We start from the raw sequence: 22,971 nt of genomic DNA on the forward strand, positions 1-22,971 counted from the left end.
TGTGATTGGAAAATAGATTAGAACTTTTATTGGAACAAGCTTGCCCTTTGCAGTCTTCCTATACCGATCACTACCACATACTCTACATTTATCTAACTATGCATCACCTTTCCAGAAGAGCAAACAACCTTTAGGGCATGTGTGGATCCTCTCATGAGGAAGTTCCAAGCCCTTAAGAACCTTCTTTGTGCTATTGAAAGTTCTGCCCATTTGGTTGTTATTTGGAATCGCATCATTCAACAAAGATGCAAACCCATCCACACACCTGTGTTGTAAGTTGAATTCACATTTCAAACTTGCAATTCTTGATGCCATCTCCAACACAGATAGTTTGCTCCCTTCATATAATGGATCTCCAGCTACCTTCAAAAGGTCTATAAACTTCTTAGCTTCATCATTTGGTTCTTCCTCAACTGAATTACCCTCTTCATTCAACAAATGCTCTTGATTATTTCCAAGAGCATCAATAACCATATCCCGATATGGATTTGGCTGAACACGCGAGGACTCTACTAAGCTTTCCCCTTGACATATCCATTGATAGTAATTACGAACAAACCCCTTCTTGTACAAATGTACTCTAACTGTTTCACTATCATGGAAACGTCTGTTATCACACAAGGGCCATAGGCATCTTATTTTGTCACCATCACTAGTGGAAAAAGGGTCATTTGCATCGCACTTTTAAGCACATTTGCATCGCACATTGTGCGTGGCAAAAGATCTCGATGCAAATGACTAAAAGTCATTTGCATCGCACAAAAGTGCGATGCAAATGACCCTTATTTGCGTCGCACATTAAGCAAATGTGCGTGGCAAATGACTTTTCAGGCACCATGTTAAAAAGTCATTTGCCACGCACATTAGCTTAAAGTGCGTGGCAAATGACTTTCAGGCGCCCAAAAAAAAAGTCATTTGCCACGCACAATAGCTTAATGTGCGACGCAAATGACAATTTGAGCGCCAAAAAATTAAGTCATTTGCCTCGCACATTAAGCTAACGTGCGTGGCAAATGACTTGTTTTTTGTTTTTTTTTTAAATTGATTTTTTAATATTTTATTGGAAATTCCGACATGATCGTCTTTGAAAGTAGACGCTTCCCAATACCGGGAATACATATATAAATAATACCTGTCACAATAGTTTACAACGTAATTAACGTTCTCAATAAAAGGCAATTAAATTCGTCATAGATCAACCAACATGTTACAAAACAAACATAAAATTACTACAACAAAGGTATCTAGCTAGAGATCGAGTTCATATTACAAATTAAGCTAAAAGTCGACATTGTTCATGAAGTAATTTGCCCAAAAATCTTTCACCTCATTAATCTCCTCCGGTGAATAAGGCAATGTTCTTGAAAAATCCTAAAAAAGTGTAAATAATTCAATTTATCAACGATCGATCAATATAATAGTTTTGTGTACTTCAATTTATTATATAAAGTACGTAGTTTATGAGAACATACCTTAGTAAGATCTTGACTATTACCATGATTCATTATTATGTCGTACATAAAACGCATGACGTGGTAGCCACATTCTAGTGATCCCGGTTGTTGAGCACACTACATGCATTAAAATAAATAACACAAGTAAAATTTCTATCACATTGTATGTTATAATTTTGAAAAAATTGATTCTTAGATAAATAATAAACTAATTATACCTGTGCTGGAATCCATGTTAATTTAGTTCCCTTAGATTGTCCACTTAATCTCTTGTAACTCCGAAAAGCACTACACATTCGATAAAATATGCAATTATATATACTTTGTTTACGTACACATGTAAATGCAAAGAATATTTTACATGTAAGTGCAATTATAAATCACTACTTAACTTGTTTCCTTGGGTCATATTTAGGCAAAAATGAAGTTTTCGAACCCAACTTTGAACTAAAGAACCTAAGGAATGTTTTCAAACTTATTACACGTTTAATATGCATATTTACAACTTTCTAAGGCTCTTTACAATCTATTATTTCACATTTAAGGCTAATTGGGTCGTTCTAGGACATTTTTAGGCAAATATGACGTTTTCGAACCCAACTTTGAACGATAGAACCTAAGGAATGTTTTCAAACTTATTACACCTTTAATATGCATATTTACAACTTTCTAAGGCTCTTTACAATCTATTATTTCACATTTAAGGCTAATTTGGTCGTTCTAAGTCATTTTTAGGCAAAAATGAAGTTTTCGAACCCAACTTTGAACTTGTTTCGGTGTACCGTAAGGGAAATGGGGTGCGAAAATCTGCACGGAACTGATCAGAACTGTGCACTGATCTGCACAGAACTGATCTGAGTTGTGCAGATGAGTGCACAGAACTGATCTGAGCTGTGCAGATGAGTGCACAGAACTGATCAGAACTGACCAGTTCTGTGCACTGATCTGCACAGCTCAGATCAGAACTGTGCAGATCAATGCACATAACTGATCAGAACTGACCAGTTCTGTGCAATGATCTGCACAGAACTGATCTGAGCTGTGCAGATCAGTGCACAGAACTGGTCAGTTCTGATCAGTTCTGTGCACTCATCTGCACAGCTCAGATCAGTTCTGTGCAGATTAGTGCACAGTTCTGATCAGTTCTGATCAGTTTTGTGCACTGATCTGTACAGCTCATATCAGAACTGTTACATCACTAAATCTCTTTCCTAGAAGCTTCTTTGCATCTGTAATTTTGTTGATATGAACAAACACAAAGAATAAGATAACACAAAGAAACATAGGCTTATTCCACAATATGATCATCAAGATCAGATCCTTATTGCACATGCATGGGGTTCAAAAGAAAACAGGGAAGGGGGGAAGAAAAAGCATGAGAATGGGTATGTTTCTCCTAATTAAAAAGTATTTCCATTTCTCTTCCTCATATCCTATTTACAATCAAAAGTGTAGAGTAAGAACCTAATCAGAGTTTGAATAAGTTATCAAATGAAGAAGGAAGAATAGCTTTCTTCTCTGTTTGGAAACCATGACATTCAGATTAAATGTCAGTGTAAATGTCAGTGAGCACGGCTGATTATTTAGGAAGGTGGATACACTGATACTGGCTAAAAGGAGAACTGGTACTTTGTGAGATAAAAATATATACAAGTTCATTAGGCCTGTTACTAGCTAAAAAGTAAAAAACTGTAGACAACATTCATGTATTAGTAATTTGTACAAGTTCACGAGACATGTTACAATCAAATGAAAAACGTAGTAGACAATATTCGTGTATTCGTAATGTGAGGCAACTAATATCATGATTCTTTTAACAACAACATCAATTCATCTTATGTTTGTCCACCACATTCACTCTAATGTATGTTGTAAGGCAAGAGGCTAGTAGTGTGAGTGAATGAGAAGGTATTTCTACCAAACAGTGCAAAACTATAAGATCATGATTCACGACATTGTGGCAGAAGACTATAAAACCAGCATAATTGGGAAACCAATAGCATCTCAAATGAAGCTGAAGTCGGAGAAGAGTAAGAAAAACAAACCAAAGATGGTGTTTGCAGGGTTTCTATCACTTTGATTCTTGGCAGCATCACCAACAAAGCACTGATTTCCAGTAAAAGCAACATAAGATGGTGTTTTCCTAAAATGCACCCAATTAAAATATATTTCAACTAAAATTCAACAAAACCTACAACTAAAATTCAACAAAACCTAAATCCTAAAATGTACCCAATTAAAATTCAACAAATAATATCAACCATTAAAATTCAATTATAATGCATAATTAAAATTCAATTATAATGTCCACAATTAAAATTAAAATACACAATTAAAATTCAATAAATATCATAACTATTCAATACCTAAGAGGGGAGAGACGACAATGAACGAGGGCGGTTGAGTGGGTGGCGGCGTGGGCGGCGGCTCTAAAAACGGAGCAGTGAGGGGAAGCAGTGAAGCGCGCAGCAGTGAGGGGAAGCAGTGAATTGTTCGCGCGTAGTACTTGAATCATCCAAGGAACGCCGGCGCGGCAACGATGGAAGGCGGCGAAGCAACGACGGCAATGCCGCCGGTGAGAACAAAGCAGCTAGTGTTGGTGTTGGTGGTGGTTTCGTTGGGGAGCTAGGGCGCAGTGTTAATTTGTCGAGCAATAACCTAAGTCAGAATGAATTAATATTCGTTTTGCGAATGAATTAATATTCGTTTTGCAACCAGTGCATCGCAGATTTATAATTCTGCGTGGCAAATGACTCTAGGAGCACCCTAGAGTCATTTGCCACGCAGAATTATAAATCTGCGATGCACTTAATTGAGTAATTTGCGTCGCAGATTTATAATTCTGCGTGGCAAATGACTCTAGGGTGCTCCTAGAGTCATTTGCCACGCAGAATTATAAATCTGCGACGCAAATGACTAAATTTTATGCTAAAATTTGTTATTTGCTTCGCATGTTCAGAATGGCGTGGCAAATGCGGGGATGCAAATAAGCCTTTTTCCACTAGTGCATCATTGCATGTTGGATGCTCTTTGCAAAACTCAATGAACTCTCCAACCCCCTTGAGAAAGTCGGGCTTAAGATTGCGCCCATCGAGTCTATCATACATCCAACTACGCTCTCTTCTTTTCATGATACCAAGTTCTACACATCTCACAAAAAACATGTTACTAACCAATCTCTACACATCTCACACTAATCATGTTACTAAACCTACTATATAGTCTAACTAACGTTCGAAGTTTTCTAAACAAACACTCAAATAATTGTAAATATTAATTATATAAAAATCAATAATTATTAATGATATAAAGTTCAATAATTTATTAATGATATAAAGATCAATAATTTACTTAAACACACTTAAAAATTATATAAAGATCAATAAGTTACTTATAAATTATATAAAGATCAATAATTACTTAAACACAAGCCAATAAGAATATAAATCAAATATAAATAATAAATGCATTTACAATAAACACCTAAACATGCACAAATTTATTTAATACAATTACTTACTACTCAAATTCAATCTCTAAATTATTCGTTGTTTCTCATACACATACATCAAATTAAATATGGTGGATATATAAAGCCCATAATCAAGTAGCAAAACTACAACTCCATAAAATTTCCATACTTTTCTAACAAGGCATTCCATAATTTCTATACTTTTCTAACAATGCATTCCATAAATTCCTTAAATCATTAAATTTTCATAGATTCCACCTCACATATGGATAGCCAAACTAGGGAATCATGAATACACTTATCATGAAAATCACACTAATTAAACAGTAAAACTAATAAAGGAGTACTCCCTATAAGATTATTTTTAGTACTAAGCTCAATATCGAAACCTAGTTACCTAACATGTAGTTCACACTTCAAACTTCATACAATATGTAATTCATAATTCATAAACTACCATAATAAGTCATTAATTCAACACAATTAGAAGAGAAAAAAGGTTACCTCCAAAGATCGAAGAGTTCACAGAGTTCAAAGAGAAAAACTACATTTGATATAAACAACAAAGTTAGGATTTGGAAAATTGAATCATTATATTATGACAAATTAAGAACAAAGGTTACCTGGGGTGGGAAATCGTCGACGGGTGTCCGGTGCGGTCCGGCAAGGTGGTCCGGCTGGGTGGAGCTGCTTGCGCCAAAGCGCAGCTCGCTGGGTGGACCGTCCGCGGCTGAGCTCGGTGGGACCGTGCGCGGCTGGGAGGGCGAAGGCGCCGGCGCGTTAGGGAAGCGGAGTCGCTGCGGGTGACGGCGCCAGCGGGTTAGGGTGGAAGGGAGGTGCGGCGGTTCCCAAATCGTGCGCTTGTACAACTTTTTATTTTTATTTTTCTGGAATAACGAATTAGGATTAGATTCCAAAGTTGGTCGGCAACTTGGAATTAATGTGACTGTCATTAAGTATTTTTTTTTAAAGAATTAACGACCGGTAATATGGTAGTAGATATTAAAAAAGCGGCAATTAAAATTTTAAATCTTTGTTGGAAATAGTCGTGTTTTACCAACTGCTACTTAATTGGTCGGAAGGTAAGAGAAAACAGTCGATAAATTAACGGCTGCTACAAAATCGGTCGACAAATTAAAAAATTAACGACCGCTTCTTAGTTGGTCGGTAAATTAACGACTGATAGATTTTTCGGTCGGTTAATTTTGTTTTACTGACTACTTTTAGGTTGGTCGGTAAATTCGGTTGGTAATCAAGCGCTTTCTTGTAGTGTTAGCCCCGTGGCAAAAACTCGTCGTAATTAGGTTGTCGTTAAAGATACAAATTCTTGTAGTGTCCCTAAAAGGTATTGAACTCACCCTATTAGTTAATTTTCCAACACTAATCACTTCTGTAGACTCCTTACCCTTACCCGTACTTGTGTTTTGAACAATCTCTGAAGAGTTATTGTTGGATTCCATTGGATTTTACATGTTGATGTCTTCATTATTCAGATTCGGAGACGGCGTCTCCTCCTCCATATTGCCTCTAGGTTTTAGAATTCAAGTTGGTTTTTGTTTCTCTCACTAGAACCTAAAGTTTCTCTCACTAGAATTTCTCTCACTTATTTGAGATAAGTGGATATTTGAGTTGTTGTCACTATAAACAATTGCCGAAAATATAACCTCATTCTAAGAGTTTGGTTACGTTTGATCTTGGAGAGCATGTGAGTGGCACGAGGACGAAAAAAGTGACATGCATGCATCAGTGGCGGATCTAGAAATTGTACTAAGTGGGGTCACTATTACAAATTAATGAAAAATTTACTACATTAGGTACTTTTTAAAACGATTTAGTCGAAAATTAACTAAAATTATGCAATTTTTTTTGACCAAATGGGGTCAAGTGACCCCACTTCCCATACACTGGATCCGCCACGGGCATGCATGTAACTATTTTATCGACCAACGCCATAATGACATGTCATCTATTTTTTTTTTTGTAGGAGCACAAGTGAATTTGGAATGAATCGAAGGATAAAGTATAAAAATATGGAGAGTCCTTGATAAATCTGAACAATAAAATGTGACAGAGTATGTGATTGATCGAGTGTGAAGGATAAACTTACCCTAACTGTTCGAAAATTTTGGGAGGGATACGATCGAGTGTAGTAGTAACAGCACATGTCAATTGGACAAAAATCCGCTGCGGGGTACATATATTCACATTATGCATTAAATGTAAGACAGTTGAAGAAAACTATTGCAATTAGACTTTTTTCCCATTCTATTAACACTATCTTTGGGTGTTGTTGTCTGCTTGTCTCATGTCTGGCTGTCTAGGTTGAAATTTATGTAAATTACTCAACAAGTCAGCATACATAGCCTTTTATATAAATTAAATGGAGTAAGTATCAGACGATCTTATAAGAGACTACATGGTTGTTTGCTACAACGCATATACGCATATGAAAAGGGGTATATATGCATCATTCTACCATGAATATTAATCAGCGCAGTCTGACAAATAAATAAGTCTGTAAGTGCACAACGCTCTAATAAGAAACCAATTGTTTGTGACAACACAAATACATCTGTAATGATGGTGGACGACCATGGTGCACGCACAATGAGCATGGTGTATCTTAAGAATACAAATACATGGGTAAAACGATATTACCTTACGTAAAAAAAACATGAATATATTTACTCCGTATTATTTATACATTTAATAAAAAAAGTGAAATACGTGTGTATATATATATATATATATATATATATATATATATATATATATATATATATATATATATATATATTATAACAAAAAAGTGAAATAATATATCGTATGTTCTTTTGTCGCAATGTCATGTTATTTTCTACGTGCACATATGTTGTTTTGAATGCACCGTTGTCATTGTGCACTTTTGTCATAGTACACGAATTCAGATACGACAGTTGAAAATGGGTATACCATTATCGAAAATGATAAAGGTCGCAACATGCGACCTTTAAGCCGTGTCACAACGATGACATGACATGATTATGTGTCATGATTTAAATTGGAAACTAAAATATTCAATTTATATAACCTATTATATATTCCCTCCGTCCCTTAATACTCGCACCGATTTCCTTTTCGGGTCGTCCCTTAATACCTGCACCGTTTCTATAAATGAAACTTTTACCAATATTATATTATTTCTCACAATTACCTACTAACCCACCTACACCCCTACTCCCTACAAAATATCATTTAAAAATTCACACCCCCAACTCACCACTCCCCAACCCTTAGGCCCTTACACATTTCCAACTAACTATATTTTAAAAATACTCCACTATATATCAACTAACACCCATTAAATTAATAAGTCAATTCAAGTGTTTTAAACTCTGAACCGGTCAAACCGGTACGAGTATTAAGGGACGGAGGTAGTATGTTACAAAAGAAAGGTAAGAAAATCTTAATATTCTAATTTGTTTCCTTGTTCATGTGGACTACCTTATTTACGTAATTTCGTAGTAAAAAAATATTGCATTGGTAGTAAAAATATTTTGACGATAATAGTATACGTGGCGTCCATATATACCAATTAAACTCCGATACGTAAAATTGCGACAATTAAATATTATCGCAATTTGTGACCTTTATCATCGCCCTACCGTTATAAATTATCCCACCGGCCACCCTAAAACTGAAAGTGGCTGTTTTGTTGGTGTGTAGTAAAAGGATAGTTTTACAATGGCTACAATGATTTTGTAGCCATTGTAACTTTTTGATCAGAACCGTTAAATTTCTATATTAAATCAGGACCATCCATTAGATTGACTTTGACAATTAAAATATCTTTACAACAAAACAGTTAAAAAAATAAAATTAATATGCGAAAATTTGGTTTCTTCCATGCATCCTTGTTATATATCTGCTTCGAATTGATTTGTCATACTAGTGCGATTTAAAATTCGGATTTTAAACGGAGTAGCTAGATTTGCCTATTTTGAAATTATTGGAAGAAGTGAAAAACCAATTTCACAAATAGTATAGAATTTAGAAGAGAAAAAAAAAAGTAGTTCATAACTTCATGTCTTCATATATCAATGGTGATACATCCCGCAATTATTTTCGGATCCATTAAGCTTTATGTTGTTCAATTTGGATGGAGATTCATGGAGATTATTATATGCTGATAATGATAATGATAATGTCTCACTGCAACATAAAATAAAAATTGAAATAATATATAACAATATCATAGATTCAATTTGGAGGCATATCAATGGAGATTGCAAAAATTATGCAGGACTGCAGGAGTATAGTAATAGACCAGTAGTTTCCTCAGCGGTTTTTCCCTTTTTTTTTCCCTAATGAGAAACAGTTAATTCCTCATTTAAAATACTAAAATACATTTTATTTAATTGTAATTTTAAAAAGAATTATAGTCAAACAATCGGATGGATAAGATTAGTCTCAAAGAATTAAAGGGTTGAGATTGAAAGCAACTACAATGACTACATTTTTATTGTAGTCATTCAAAAACCTTCCGTAGTAAAAATATGTACATATCGACATATCGTAATGTCAGGCTATTATATTATTCCATCATTTTTGCACCCAAATAAATAAACATGCCTATTATTATACGCCATCCGCCACGAGTAATACTATCACATGAAACTGTCTCTTGTACTTCGTATTATGTTACTCTTACTCATACTATCTTAGCCTCTTAGGTCATCTAATTCTATTTATAGCTCCTAAAAACCATGCAATCATGCATTTAAACAACATTAATTATAATTTTATTATTACTATTTCTAGTTTGCCAAGTTTACTTCATGCGATGTAGTATCAAAATGCTTCACGGATGTCACTAAAACAATGCTAAATGCAATATAATGAAAAGGATGTTAGTCCTACTATTTCGGTTCGCTTTTTATTAAAATAAATACAGAGTACATGCACATTTAAATTTTATTACGTGTGAACGTGGATATTTAAATGCGTAGAGGGTCAGAGGATATGTACATGAATAATGTGTGAGGACCCTCTAAATTTATAAAATACTTTGTAATACTCTACGGTAAGAATGGGCCAGGATCTTAATCTGATCATTTATCAAAGTTTGTATTTGATCAAACCCTAATCAAAAGTAGCCTAATTTTATTCGGATTTCGACGCATACTCTTGTTAATTCATACTCTATTTGGTGTTTAATGTTCTACTCCGTGTTCACTTACTATGGGTCAGAATAAAAAAAACTTTGCAATTTGTGGACTATGGACCGTGTCAATTATATATTAGTGTTCTTAAGGTCCACCTTCTAAATTGCGTGCACCATGCTCTATGTGCACCATGATCCACCTTCTAAATTGCGAGATAGGAGTACTCCGTAGGATGATTTCCTCAAAAGAAAACTAGTAACTACTCAGCAAATAACGGTTGCAGAATCAGCATAATGATTTCCTATAAAAAAATTCCAATGTCTCCTCAACCGTCAGTCCAACCTTACATCTACTTCGGTCATCAATCTCACCATTAGAAGTGTGTATTTTCTTTTTAAGTTTGTTTTGAGTTCTAATCTTAATTTCACACTACTTTTTGACTATGCACATATTAACCAAATAAAAAACCCTAACTTCACAATACTTTTTTTACTATCAAAAGATCTTGCGCGCACAAGGTGTACAATAAATTTATTGTACACCAATATAACTTTAATCTAATTTTTTGTAACTTTAACCTAGTTTTGATTAACTTTTATATTAGTAATAAAAAAATTGATAGATAAACATTTTAAAGGGTTAAATGATTAATTTTATACATTATTAGTCATTTTGAAGAAATAAGTTTTACTAAAATTAAAAAATTTATCACTAAAAATAGATAACTTTTACATATATAAGCTTAACTTTTAAGCATTTTGAGTTAACTTTTACTCCGGTGTACAATATTTATTGTACACCCCTTGTAAATAAGAATTTGTGTTTTACTATACATGATCGGCCTATATATTTACCTCGTCTCAATTAGGGGTGTTGACCCATCCTAATCTGGAACAGATCGGATCAGAGATCATAACTTTGATAATGTAAGTATTGATACTAGATAAGTAATATTTTGACCAAATTTAGACCGGACTAAAAAAACGATCAAAGTTGGACTAGACCGTTTTGGACATGTTTTAGACTTAATTTATATACAAATTAAGTATATTTTTTTCCTACAAAAAAAAAACAAAAAGTAAAAAATATGGTAAAAAAACAAAAAGTAAATATCGAAACTAATTGTTCAACTTCTTTTTTGATAACTCAATACAGTATAAAATATTTTATAGTAACCTTTCCAACATATTAAAGAAGAAAATTAAATTTCAGTGGTTTGTTTTCGTATTTTATAAGAAAAGATCAATCCGGTCCAAAATTATTTTCTATAGGATTTAGACAGGCGGATTAGATACCGGAATATATATTTTGACCTGGTGAGAGACTGGTTATTTTCGGTATGTTCCGTCCGAGCTATATTTCCGGTCCAGACCAATGTTTTAATACACCTCTAGTCTCAATATAGTAGTTACACGAATAGAGATAAAATTTGGGATTGATGCAAAGATGAATACGGAGTAGTTATTTTCGTCATGAAAGGAAAATACTCACAAATACTCACAAAGTCACAAGACTCGCAACGGCCATTTAATGCGGTTTCCTGCCGCTAGACTTGGTGGAGAATGTGTAGGGATAGAGTGATAGGCAGCCAAATCAGTGTAACCCTAACTAATAAAGCAATAAGTGATTGGTTAAGGACGTTAAGCAACCTCTCACATATAACGTGTGTATTGGATGAAAATCAATATCATATGTCTCGCAAGTTGTGAGCCGTATAATTTGTGTGTTGATGTTAATGCAATTTTAAATTTAATAACAATAAACCGAAGGACGTGATCACATGCTAAATAAGGGATGGTTTGTTTCAAACTTACTTTGATTAATTTCATCAAAATATAAGGAGGATTTAGGTAGTGTTCTCTTCACCTGAATTTCACTTATCTTATCTTATCTTATCTTATTAGCCATAAATTTATCTTATCTTATCTTATTGACCTTTATCTTATCTTATCTTATCTTATCTTAACTTATTGACCCTTATCTTATCTTATCTTATCTTATCTTATCTTATCTTATTGAAACATATATATAGGAGGCCCTTATGTAATATTTACCTTATCTTATCTTATCTTATCTTTTCTTATCTTATTGGCCCTGAACTTATCTTATCTTATCTTATTGACCCTGAACTTATCTTATTTTATCTTATCTGAACTTATTGGCCCTTATTTTATCTTATCTTATCTTATCAGACCTGAAATAAGTGAAAATAAGGTGAAGAGAACAGAGCCTTGAGTAAGTTCAATTCAACAAAATTAAGTTTTTTCAGATAATTTATATACACAAATAGGTTTTTTCAGTAAAAGTAAGTTCATTTAAATTCAAATAATTCAAGATAAATTAATTTCAGTTGAAACAAACAGAGCCTAAATGATCGCTAGAGACCTAGAGTGCTCGTTAACACAAGTCATCAAGCTTAACTACTACCTAAAACCGTACAATTAAGGATACCTCAAAGGAGGAAGTCTTGGACAATATCAGTTTGCGTCCATACCTAGGGGTGTTAATTCTCAATCCGGCCCAGTGAACCCTTTAGAACCCGCGAGCTAAAATCCGACCGTTTAGAATCCGAACTGTTTAGAACCCGCGAGCTAAAATCCGAAATCTGATCCGATCAGGTTATATTTAACCCGAATCCGACCCAACCCGTTAGTATTGATCTGATTAAGATCTGAATCCGATAACAGACCGATCCGTGACAATCCGAATCCGTTTAATCCGAACCGAAGCAATCCGAAACCCGTTTATAATCCGATCCGTTTCAACCCGAATCCGTTCCAACCCGAGGAATATCCGTTTATAATCTGTGACCCGTTTAATCCGAACCGTTTCAACCCATGACCCGTTTAATCCGAACCGTTTCAACCCATGACCCGTTTAATCCGAACCAATTCCAATCCATGACCCGTTTAATCCGAACCAATTTCGATTCTACGATTAAATTTTTCATATTTTGGACACGTATTCCAAGACGTAAAGAACTTTCAGGAACGGATGTAGTATTAAACTAAGTTATATACAATATACTCAAGAACTTATATTTATAATTCTTATTACTTTTAAAAGTTAGTTATCGTTTTCATCCCCTAGTTAAGTCATCGATATTATAATTATATAATTTGGAATCGAATGGACCTGACCCAAATTCAACGCGCTACCGAATAACCCGATCCGACAATAACCCGAACCGATATAAAATTGAATCTGGTGTAACCCGACTAAATCCGTTTCAATCCGACCCGTTTTAATCCGTTACCCGATTAATCTGACCCGATATGAATCCGATCCGATATGGATCTGATCCGATATGGATCTGATCCGATATGGATCCGACCCGACATGAACCCGAACCCGTTATAGTCCGACTAAACCCATTAACAATCCGTCATTTTCCAATCCGATCCGATCCGACCCAACCCGACTACAATCCGACCCATTTACAACCCGATCCGATATGAACCCGTGAATAAAAAATCCAACCCGATCCGTTAAGTTTTAAATCCAATCCGATCCGACCCGTTAGCCAAATGAATCCGTTTCAACCCGATCCGTTTCAACCCGAATCCGATGAGTCTGACCCAAACCCGATCCGTTGATCAGATTTGATACCCCTATCCATACCTCTTTTCATGCCGATTACTAGCTCCTTAGTTTGTTATTGGAATTTTTCAGTACCAATAAAGATTTAGTCAGTACCAATAAAACATAAAGTCTAATTGGCAATGGTTAGTAGCGTATTGGTAGACCAATAATATAGAAATTTATACTACTCGTAATACATAACATACTATTTCCTCCGTTCCTATATAGTTGCACCATTTTGACTTTTAACACTATTCACTTGTCTTGCTTTGACCTCAATTTTCTACTAGTAAATAAAATTAAAAATTATTATACAAAGTATTATTAGGTTTTTCTTAATATATATTTTAAATATATCATTATAATTTTTACTAATACATAATTATAAGTATTGATGGTCAGAGTTATGCTTTAGCAAACGTGAAAGTCAAAACGGTGCAACTATTTAGGAATGGAGAAAGTATATTTTTACAAATGGAGGATGTTTGCATCTTAGCTAACAAAGGGAAAAGTAATTTTGGCACATAAAAGATGATTTTATTGATACACCACTATGATAACACAAGATAATTGTGCAATATTCGTTTAGATTTGATGTGTACTACTCCCTCTGTTTCTAAATGTTTTTTCTATTTCACTTTAATTATATGTTATTAAATAATTTAAATTTTCATATTATCAAAATAGTCATGCATTGAGACGAATTAAACAAGACTCTACATTACTATATTTTTTTCTTATACATTGGTAGTGATTCAATACATTCTCTTCCATTGTAAATAATATTAGGATTCCAAATGGGAAAAACACTTGGGAACAGATGGGGTAACTAAAATAGTTTACTGTACGTAAAATTAAATATATAAATAAAAAGTTTAAAAGTTGTGAGAGGTGAGAGAGAAAAGAAAGTGGAGGGAAGAAAATTAAATGCATGGGGAAAAAATCCAACTACCAATGCAGCACAACATTACACAGAAACAGCAAAACAATAGAGATAAAAAAGGGGGCAGCTCAACACTGAAATAAATACTCCCTCCTAACAATGGCAGCTCAACCATCCATTCTAATCCTTCCATTTATATTCATTTCTAGCTTTACTTCTCCTCACCAAATAACCACATTTTCTCTCTCCTCTTTCGCGCGTCGCAACCGCCGTCGTATGTAACGTGAATTCAAGCAATGTGGAACTCGACGACGGCGGAGAGCGCATTTGTTAGATCGGAGTCGTTTCGAGCTGGAGAAGAAGATGAAGAGGCGCTTCGTTGGGCGGCGCTTGAGAGGCTTCCTACATACGCTAGGGTTCGCCGTGGAGTTTTCCGGAATGTTCTAGGTGATACTAAGGAGATCCATGTCGGTAAACTTGAAGCTGACGAACGGAAAATTGTTTTGGATCGACTTTTTAACTCCGTTGAGAATGATACCGAGCTGTTCTTCGATCGTGTTCGCCGCCGTTTTCTTGCGTAATTCTCTTCCTCCCAATTTTATTTTTTAAAGGTTAAATTAAGCTTTTTTTTATTTAATTTGATTTTTTGAGGATATTTTTAGTTCTATTGCATGTTTCCATTTCTAGATTTTCTTTTTGGAAATAATATATACAAGCACTTAAAAATGCCTGTAGTAAAATGAAATATTGAATTAAATGAATAGAAATGTGCGGCTTGTTCTCCGTCACCTTGCTAAGCGAGTATCTATTGGCATAGAAGACTAGAAGTATGGGAGAACCATTGCTCGGCAAAGTTGTCCCATATGTACTATAAACACATTGTCCCTTGATTAATATACCCAAAATAAAAAACGAAATTTGATATGAAGTACTTCGTATTAATTATACTGATCGATATGTAATTGTGTGACACATTTTAAATTACTTTCAATTTAGGAAATATATTGGAGCTGCCTTTATGTAGACTGGCTAAGACGGAGTTTAACTCGATTTTCTTTTCACCAAAAATATTTTACCGAAATTTTAAGATTTTTTTTTTGGATACGATTGAGTTACAATATAATGGATGTTTTTTTTAGGGGAAGGATATAGCTAGATTTGAGTTTTTTGTTGCTAGGAAGGTGGTTAGCCTTTTGTATTTACTACAAAAATAAGGTACCATATTAATTCTAGTGGTTGGAAAATTTTGGACGAATAATAGAGGTGAGAGAGAGCGAAAAGGATAAGCGTGGAAGCATGTACACTGAGGAAGTGAAGACGTACTGAGGAGTGAGGACAATAATTATAATAATTACTACAAGTAGTAAATAATTCATTTATGTATTTTTTTAATTTATACAATTATTGATAATAATAATAATAATAATGTGAGGATTGCACTTATGCTTAAGAAGTACTCCCTCCGTCTGTTTTTGTTCTTTACGTTTTCCTTTTTTGGTATTTCTAAATGTTCTTTATATTTTCTTTTATATTATCACATAAATAACTTAGTATTCTATCAAAATTCGTGTCCAATTATTATTTTAACCAATTAAATTCATTGGGTCATATAATTAAACGTAATTTATATTGTTTAAATAAAAGAATTGAGGAATCTCGATGCACATTAATTATTCGTTGAAAAGCGTGAAAAATACTAAACGTAAAGAACAAGAAGAGACGAAAAGAGTAACTACTTGTATTCGAAAACAAGATAGAATTGAAGTCCTCGATCCCCTAAAAAAAATGAGTCCTCCACAGTAATGTTAAATTAAGATGTCAAGTGTTTAGAAAAGAAAGCACGACTTATGTTACGTTAAGTACGTTAACTTTCCACAGCTTGTAGGATTGTTACACTGAGTGAGGATGTACCATACAATACTAATTGCTATAGCCTATAGCCTATAGGTAGTAATTAATTTATGTACTGTATATATTCAGTTATTGGTAATACAATATGAGGATTTGAATTTATAGTTGTATCTTGGAACAAGATGGAGGTCCAATAAAGCATGAAAGCGAATAATGTTAAATGTCTAATGTTTAGAAAGGAAAATGCGACTTATGTTACTCATCATGTTTTCTTTTTTTTTGTTGTTGTTTAAATTTTGTGATACAGGGTGGAATTGGAATTTCCGAAGGTAGAAGTTCGATTTCTGAACTTGAAAGTGGAGTCTTATGTCCATATTGGAAGCAGGGCGTTACCAACAATTCCTAATTTCATTCTGAATATGTCTGAGGTGAAAATAAACAGACATAATTAACACCCTTATCTTATTTATTTATTTACGTTATATGTTTATTGATCGTGGTACTTAATCATAGAATTGTTTGTGACATTATTGGTGCAGGCTTTGTTGAGGAGGTTTCATTTGTTCCCGGGCGAGAGGAAGAAAATTACCATCTTAGATGACATTAGTGGAATTGTCAGACCTTCCAAGTTGACCTTGCTACTAGGTCCTCCTAGTTCTGGGAAGACCACTTTGCTGTTAGCTCTTGCAGGACGCCTTTCATCTGGATTGCAGGTACTAAAATTCCAATTTATTTGAATATAACTAGACAATAAAAGGTATTCAATGTTGACAATAAAAGTTGCATTAGTATTTTTAAGTGATTGAGTTTAAATGCACTTTGGATGAGATGCAAGATGGATGTGACAGTAATTAGTAATAGTATGACCTCCTAATATGCCTTTAGTAATTGAAAGATGTCAGGGAGAATCACATACAATGGGCACGATCTCCGAAAATTCGTTCCTCAGACGACAGCAACTTATGTAAGCCAACAGGATTGCCTTGCAGCAGAGATGACAGTTAGGGAAACTCTTGCATTTGCTGCACGTTGTCAAGGCGTTGGAAGCAAGTACGGTAAGCTAAGCCAAGCTAGTTGTATCTAAATTGTCTTTCTGAATATATATCGGAAATATCTTCCTAATGATGATGTAACCATTACAACAGATATGCTGCTGGAGCTTGCAAGACGAGAGAAGCAATCTAAACTAAAACCTGAAGAAGACCTTGACATATTTATCAAGGCAATGTCTCTGGATGGCAAAGATGCAAGCCTTCTTGTGGATTATATTCTCAAGGTATTGCACAAATTTCCATCCGTTTTTGCATTATATGTTGCATCAGGATTACCCGAACTAAAATGGAAAGTGTCAAGAACATTATGGTAGTAGTTGTTTTTGTGTTTGTGCTGAAGCACGTACTAAAACTATTTATATAAAGATTCTAGGTTTAGATGTATGTGCGGACACCCTTATTGGCGACCATAATTGCAAGGGGATTTCTGGTGGCCAAAAGAAGCGGCTCACAACAGGTACGTATTAGGCTATTAGCTATGATATGGCAATCTTCTTATTGATAAGTGATAACAATATTGGAAATTGGTTATTGGTTATTGTATCTGTTTTTGCTGATGCAGAGTTATTTTTGCTTGGATAGGTGAATTATTAGCAGGACAATCTCGAGTGTTATTTATGGACGAAATATCAAATGGACTTGATAGTGCAACTACTCACCATATCATAAAGTATCTCAAGCATTCAACATGTTCACTGGATGCGACTACAGTGATTTCTCTACTGCAGCCTGCTCCAGAAACCTATGAGCTATTTGATGACATTATACTGTTAAGTGAAGGTCAGATAGTTTATCAAGGACCACGTGATTCTGCTCTTGATTTCTTCTCATCCATGGGATTTGCTTGTCCTGAGAGGAAGAATGCTGCAGATTTCCTTCAGGAGGTAGAATTTCTTTAGGTTGAAAAGAATAATAATAATAATAATTTATTCTAGGCTTCCTACCTGGATGTGTTACTTATTACAAACTTTGTTCACAGGTTACATCAAAGAAGGACCAACAACAATACTGGTCTGGTCATCCTTCTGATTATGAATATGTCCCTGCAGAAAAGTTTGCAGAATCGTTTCGCTTTTTCCCTGTGGGAACCAATTTGTGCCGGGATCTGTTTACACCTTTCAATAAGATGAATAATCATCCTGCTGCTTTATCAACTTCTAAATACGGTGTAACTATGTGGGAACTTCTTAAGATTGGATATTCATGGCATAAGCTTCTAACAAAAAGGAACTCTTTTATCCATGTCTTCAAGTTTGTACAGGTAGGTTTAGCTATGAAAATTTTGTCTATATATACTATTGCAGTCACATACTCTATCCTGATTTTTTAATCTTTCTACTCGTGCAGCTGCTTTTTATTTCTTTCGTTACAATGTCGGTTTTTTTCCGAACAACTTTGCACCGTAATACAATTGATGATGGAGGCATCTACGTTGGTTCTCTCTTCTTCTCTATGAATATAATCCTTTTCAATGGATTTACCGAAACAGCCATGATAGTAATGAAACTTCCAGTTATCTACAAGCATAGAGACTTGCACTTCTACCCTGGTTGGATTTATTCTGTCCCTTATTGGTTGATGAGCATTCCGACTTCACTGATTGAATCTGGTGTTTGGGTGGCAGTCACGTATTTTGTGGTTGGCTATGATCCCAACTATTCAAGGTAATCTATGCTTAAAAGAGATTTTCTTTTCTGATTGTATGCTTAAAGGTTTCCTGCATTGATCTTTATTAACTAATTCTTCCTTGTTTTTCTTTTCAGATTTTTTAAGCAGTTCTTGATATACTTTCTCCTGCATCAAATGTCTTTGGCACTTTTTCGTGTGATGGGATCTTTAGGTCGAAGTATGATAGTGGCCAACACATTTGGATCCTTTGCCATGTTGGTTGTGTTGGGTCTAGGTGGATACATCATTTCAAGAGGTAAAATCTCGCACTTTGCTGGTATCTTTATACATAGACATCCAACTTTGACACGATTTGTTGATTTTGATTTGTGCAGATAGCATCCCTCGTTGGTGGGTCTGGGGTTTCTGGATTTCTCCTCTCATGTACTGTCAAAATGCAGTTTCTGTGAACGAGTTTAGTGGCCATTCCTGGGATAAGGTAAACTAGTACTTCCATTATTTGTTGTATTTTAAGATATACATGCTGCATTTCAAAGATAGTAACTGTTGTGCTTTATTATGGTTTTGTTTTCAGTCATTTGGGAATATGAGACTCGGTGATGCAGTACTGAAATCAAGGAACTTGTTTACGGAAAATTACTGGTACTGGATTGGAGTGGGTGCAATGGTTGGATATATAGTCTTGTTCAACCTCATGTTCACATTCTTCATTTCTTACTTACGTCGTAAGTTATTGATTTGGGAATATAGTCTTGTTCAACATTGTAAGTTGCAGTATTTCCTTATATATCTTTCATCGTATGCTGATCACATCATGTTGTTATTTAATCTATCAGCCCTTGGAAGGAGACAAGCTGTAATCTCCAATACCGAGTTCCTAGAGATGGAAAGGAAGAGGAAGGGTGAAGCTGTGGTCATCCAATTGAAAGAATTCTTGCAGCATTCAGGTTCATCAAATGGTATGTAACTAACTATACATCCAAGTTTATCTCTTCCTTAATATGTCTAGCAGTCTATGTGTAAGTAACTGATTGACTCGATCTTCTGCTTGTGCTTTCACTCCAGGAAAAACACGTACAGGGAAGGGTATGGTTCTACCATTTCAACCACTGTCAATGTCATTCAGCAATATCAATTATTACGTGGACGTTCCTTTGGTAAGTTCAAAATAAGGCACTACTTTCTCTTCAATTGCGAAGTAGATTTCATAAAGAAGTTAGTTATCAGTCAAAAATCTCATTAATCCCATCTCGTAAAACAGGAGATGAAACAACAAGGAATATCAGAGGATAGACTACAGTTGCTGGTTGATGTCACTGGAGCTTTCAGGCCAGGTGTTCTCACTGCATTGGTGGGTGTCAGTGGTGCTGGTAAAACAACACTCATGGATGTATTAGCTGGTAGAAAAACTGGCGGACATATAGAAGGGAGTATTTTCATGTCGGGTTATCCCAAAAGGCAAGAAACATTTGCAAGAGTATCTGGTTACTGTGAGCAGACTGATATTCATTCCCCATGCTTAACCGTTTTGGAATCCCTTCTGTTTTCTGCATGGCTACGTTTGCCACCAGAAGTTAACTTGCAGACACAATTGGTAAGTGATTTTTTCAGGCTGCTGTTTTGCTTACTTAGTAGGGTTTCTTGATATTGTTGTCGAATAACTATATCTGGCGTTTATTTTCAGGCTTTTGCAAGTGAAGTTATGGAACTTGTGGAACTCATTCCCTTGAGTGGAGCATTGGTTGGTCTACCTGGAGTTGATGGTTTGTCAACAGAGCAAAGGAAGAGATTGACTATTGCCGTTGAATTGGTTGCTAATCCGTCAATTATTTTTATGGATGAGCCAACAAGTGGATTGGATGCAAGGTCTGCAGCCATTGTGATGAGAACTGTGAGGAATATCGTAAACACTGGTCGAACCATTGTTTGCACTATTCATCAGCCAAGCATAGACATTTTTGAATCATTTGATGAGGTACTCAACTGCCCTACATTACTGAAGCCTATTTGACAACAATGATGTGTGTTTTTGTTAACAAAACTTGTATCCATGGCAGCTTTTATTCATGAAGAGAGGAGGGCAAGTCATTTACGCTGGCCCACTTGGACCAAGATCTTGCAAACTTATTGATTATTTTGAGGTTAGCCAAGTTGAAAATATAGTTGTACTTCTGTTTCTTTTTAGGAAATACTGTGAACCACTACCTTTTTGTTTGTCACTTTTTTTTAAAAAAAGGAACAACATACTGCATATAATTGTGACATTGTTTGGATTTTGGAAAAACATGTAGGCAGTGGAAGGGGTGCAAAAGATCAATCCTGGTCATAACCCCGCGGCATGGATGCTTGATGTTACTTCTATGGCAGAAGAAGCACGGCTTGGTGTAGATTTTGCAGAAGTATACAAAAATTCAGAACTATTTCAGTATGTGCATTTTTAGTATTTACTTTTATACCTGATTAGTCACCATTCCTTGTATTCCTCTTGCCTAACTCGCAGCCTTGTTTGGTTCAGGTATAACAAAGAGTTGGTTGATCGTGTCAGCAAACCACCTAGTAACTCGAAAGAACTACATTTTCCGACAAAGTATTGTCGATCATTCTTTGGTCAGTTTCTGACATGTCTTTGGAAGCAAAATTTATCTTACTGGCGAAATCCTCAGTACACTGCAGTTCGCTTCTTCTACACCGTTATCATCTCACTGATGCTTGGATCAATCTGCTGGAAATTTGGCTCTAAAAAGTAGTTACTACACTAGTTGGACATTATTACTGGTGTAACTAATCATCTCCAAGTGCTTCAGCTAACGCTACATGTTTAAATTTTTACAGGGAAAAACAACAGGATATCATAAATGCAATGGGATCTCTATATGCAGCAGTACTTTTCATCGGAGTTACCAATTCTGCGGCGGTTATGCCTGTTGTTTCCACTGAAAGATTTGTTTCCTACAGAGAGAGAGCTGCAGGGATGTATTCAGCTCTACCTTTTGCCTTTGCACAGGTTTCTCTTGCTACTTTCTATGTCTTTTATTTTTTTCTTGGAAAATGTTACTGGTTTCTGAATATTTGCTTGGTCTAATTTACTGTGCAGGTTACCATAGAGTTCCCTTATGTTTTTGTGCAGACACTCATTTACGCAGTAGTTTTCTACTCGATGGCCTCGTTCAAATGGACAGCTTTGAAATTTATTTGGTATATCTTCTTCACGTACTTCACAATACTATACTTCACTCTTTTCGGAATGATGAATACTGCTCTCACACCCAACCACGACTTGGCCTCCATAATATCTGCCCCATTCTATATGCTATGGAACCTTTTCAGTGGCCTCCTCATCCCTTACAAGGTAATGTAAAATTAAACATTTTCATGGTTTTTTTCTGGATACTGATGGTACTGATAAATATTCTATTTTTAGTAACTTGTGTTTTTTCCCTACATCAGAGACTTCCTGTATGGTGGAGATGGTATTACTGGCTGAACCCAGTAGCCTGGAGTCTTTATGGTCTTCTTACTTCACAATATGGAGATGATAACACGCTAATATTGTTGTCAGACGGGATTAACAGAAAACCTATAAAGAAAATGCTGAGAGATGGCCTTGGATTCAGGCACGAATTCGTGGGCATTGCTGGTATCGTGGTAGTCGGTTACTGTCTGTTTTTTGCTGTCATTTTCGCTTATGCTATGAAAACATTCCACTTCCAGACAAGGTGATAGAACCAACACTTGTTAAGAAACCCATGTAATAGATCCAGTAATCTGTATAGCAGTCTACATACATAAATAGGCCATTGATTTTCAAAACAATTTATTTCCCAAATGTTGGAAGGAAATAAGTATTTGTTTCAGAACCCTCCAATATTAGTAATACTAATGATAATATATTCTTTAACCTTGC

General features: G+C 35.1%; 1 protein-coding gene and 1 long non-coding RNA gene across 5 annotated transcripts; one reads left to right on the forward strand and one right to left on the reverse strand.

The window, feature by feature from the left end:
* Positions 1–1,312: 1,312 nt before the first annotated feature.
* Positions 1,313–3,587, reverse strand: LOC130467010 (uncharacterized). Its single transcript, XR_008927168.1, has 4 exons — positions 3,500–3,587; positions 1,673–1,742; positions 1,473–1,571; positions 1,313–1,371 (listed from the first exon to the last, which is right to left on the reverse strand). It is a non-coding gene; the product is annotated as an uncharacterized lncRNA (long non-coding RNA).
* Positions 3,588–14,553: 10,966 nt separating this feature from the next.
* Positions 14,554–22,965, forward strand: LOC110774970 (ABC transporter G family member 32). Of its 4 annotated transcripts, XM_021979568.2 has the most exons (22): positions 14,554–15,112; positions 16,694–16,814; positions 16,926–17,099; positions 17,282–17,441; positions 17,532–17,662; positions 17,805–17,895; positions 18,021–18,322; positions 18,418–18,699; positions 18,786–19,102; positions 19,202–19,362; positions 19,442–19,545; positions 19,642–19,792; positions 19,904–20,026; positions 20,133–20,224; positions 20,329–20,661; positions 20,752–21,042; positions 21,125–21,208; positions 21,359–21,492; positions 21,583–21,810; positions 21,900–22,071; positions 22,162–22,416; positions 22,515–22,965. In XM_021979568.2, the coding sequence occupies exons 1-22, from the start codon at positions 14,832–14,834 to the stop codon at positions 22,785–22,787; spliced, it is 4,260 nt and encodes a 1,419-aa protein (XP_021835260.1). In that variant the 5' UTR covers positions 14,554–14,831; the 3' UTR covers positions 22,788–22,965. The 4 variants fall into 4 exon arrangements, with proteins under 4 accessions (XP_021835260.1, XP_021835262.1, XP_021835261.1 ...); XM_021979570.2 differs by lacking the exons at positions 14,554–15,112; positions 16,694–16,814 and having other exon boundaries at positions 16,960–17,099; positions 17,289–17,441; XM_021979569.2 differs by lacking the exons at positions 14,554–15,112; positions 16,694–16,814 and having other exon boundaries at positions 16,961–17,099; positions 17,272–17,441.
* The last annotated feature ends 6 nt before the right edge of the window (positions 22,966–22,971 follow it).

This window comes from Spinacia oleracea, chromosome 2, assembly GCF_020520425.1.
Source record: "Spinacia oleracea cultivar Varoflay chromosome 2, BTI_SOV_V1, whole genome shotgun sequence".
Taxonomy (NCBI): Eukaryota; Viridiplantae; Streptophyta; class Magnoliopsida; order Caryophyllales; family Amaranthaceae; genus Spinacia; species Spinacia oleracea.

Bases quoted from the DNA above. Each gene is read 5' to 3' on its own strand.
- LOC110774970 (XM_021979568.2), top strand. From the start codon at position 14,832: ATGTGGAACTCGACGACGGCGGAGAGCGCATTTGTTAGATCGGAGTCG. The intron at 15,113-16,693 runs GTAATTCTCTTC...TTTGTGATACAG, and splicing joins GTTCGCCGCCGTTTTCTTGC to GGTGGAATTGGAATTTCCGA. The intron at 17,663-17,804 runs GTATTGCACAAA...ATTTATATAAAG, and splicing joins TTGTGGATTATATTCTCAAG to ATTCTAGGTTTAGATGTATG.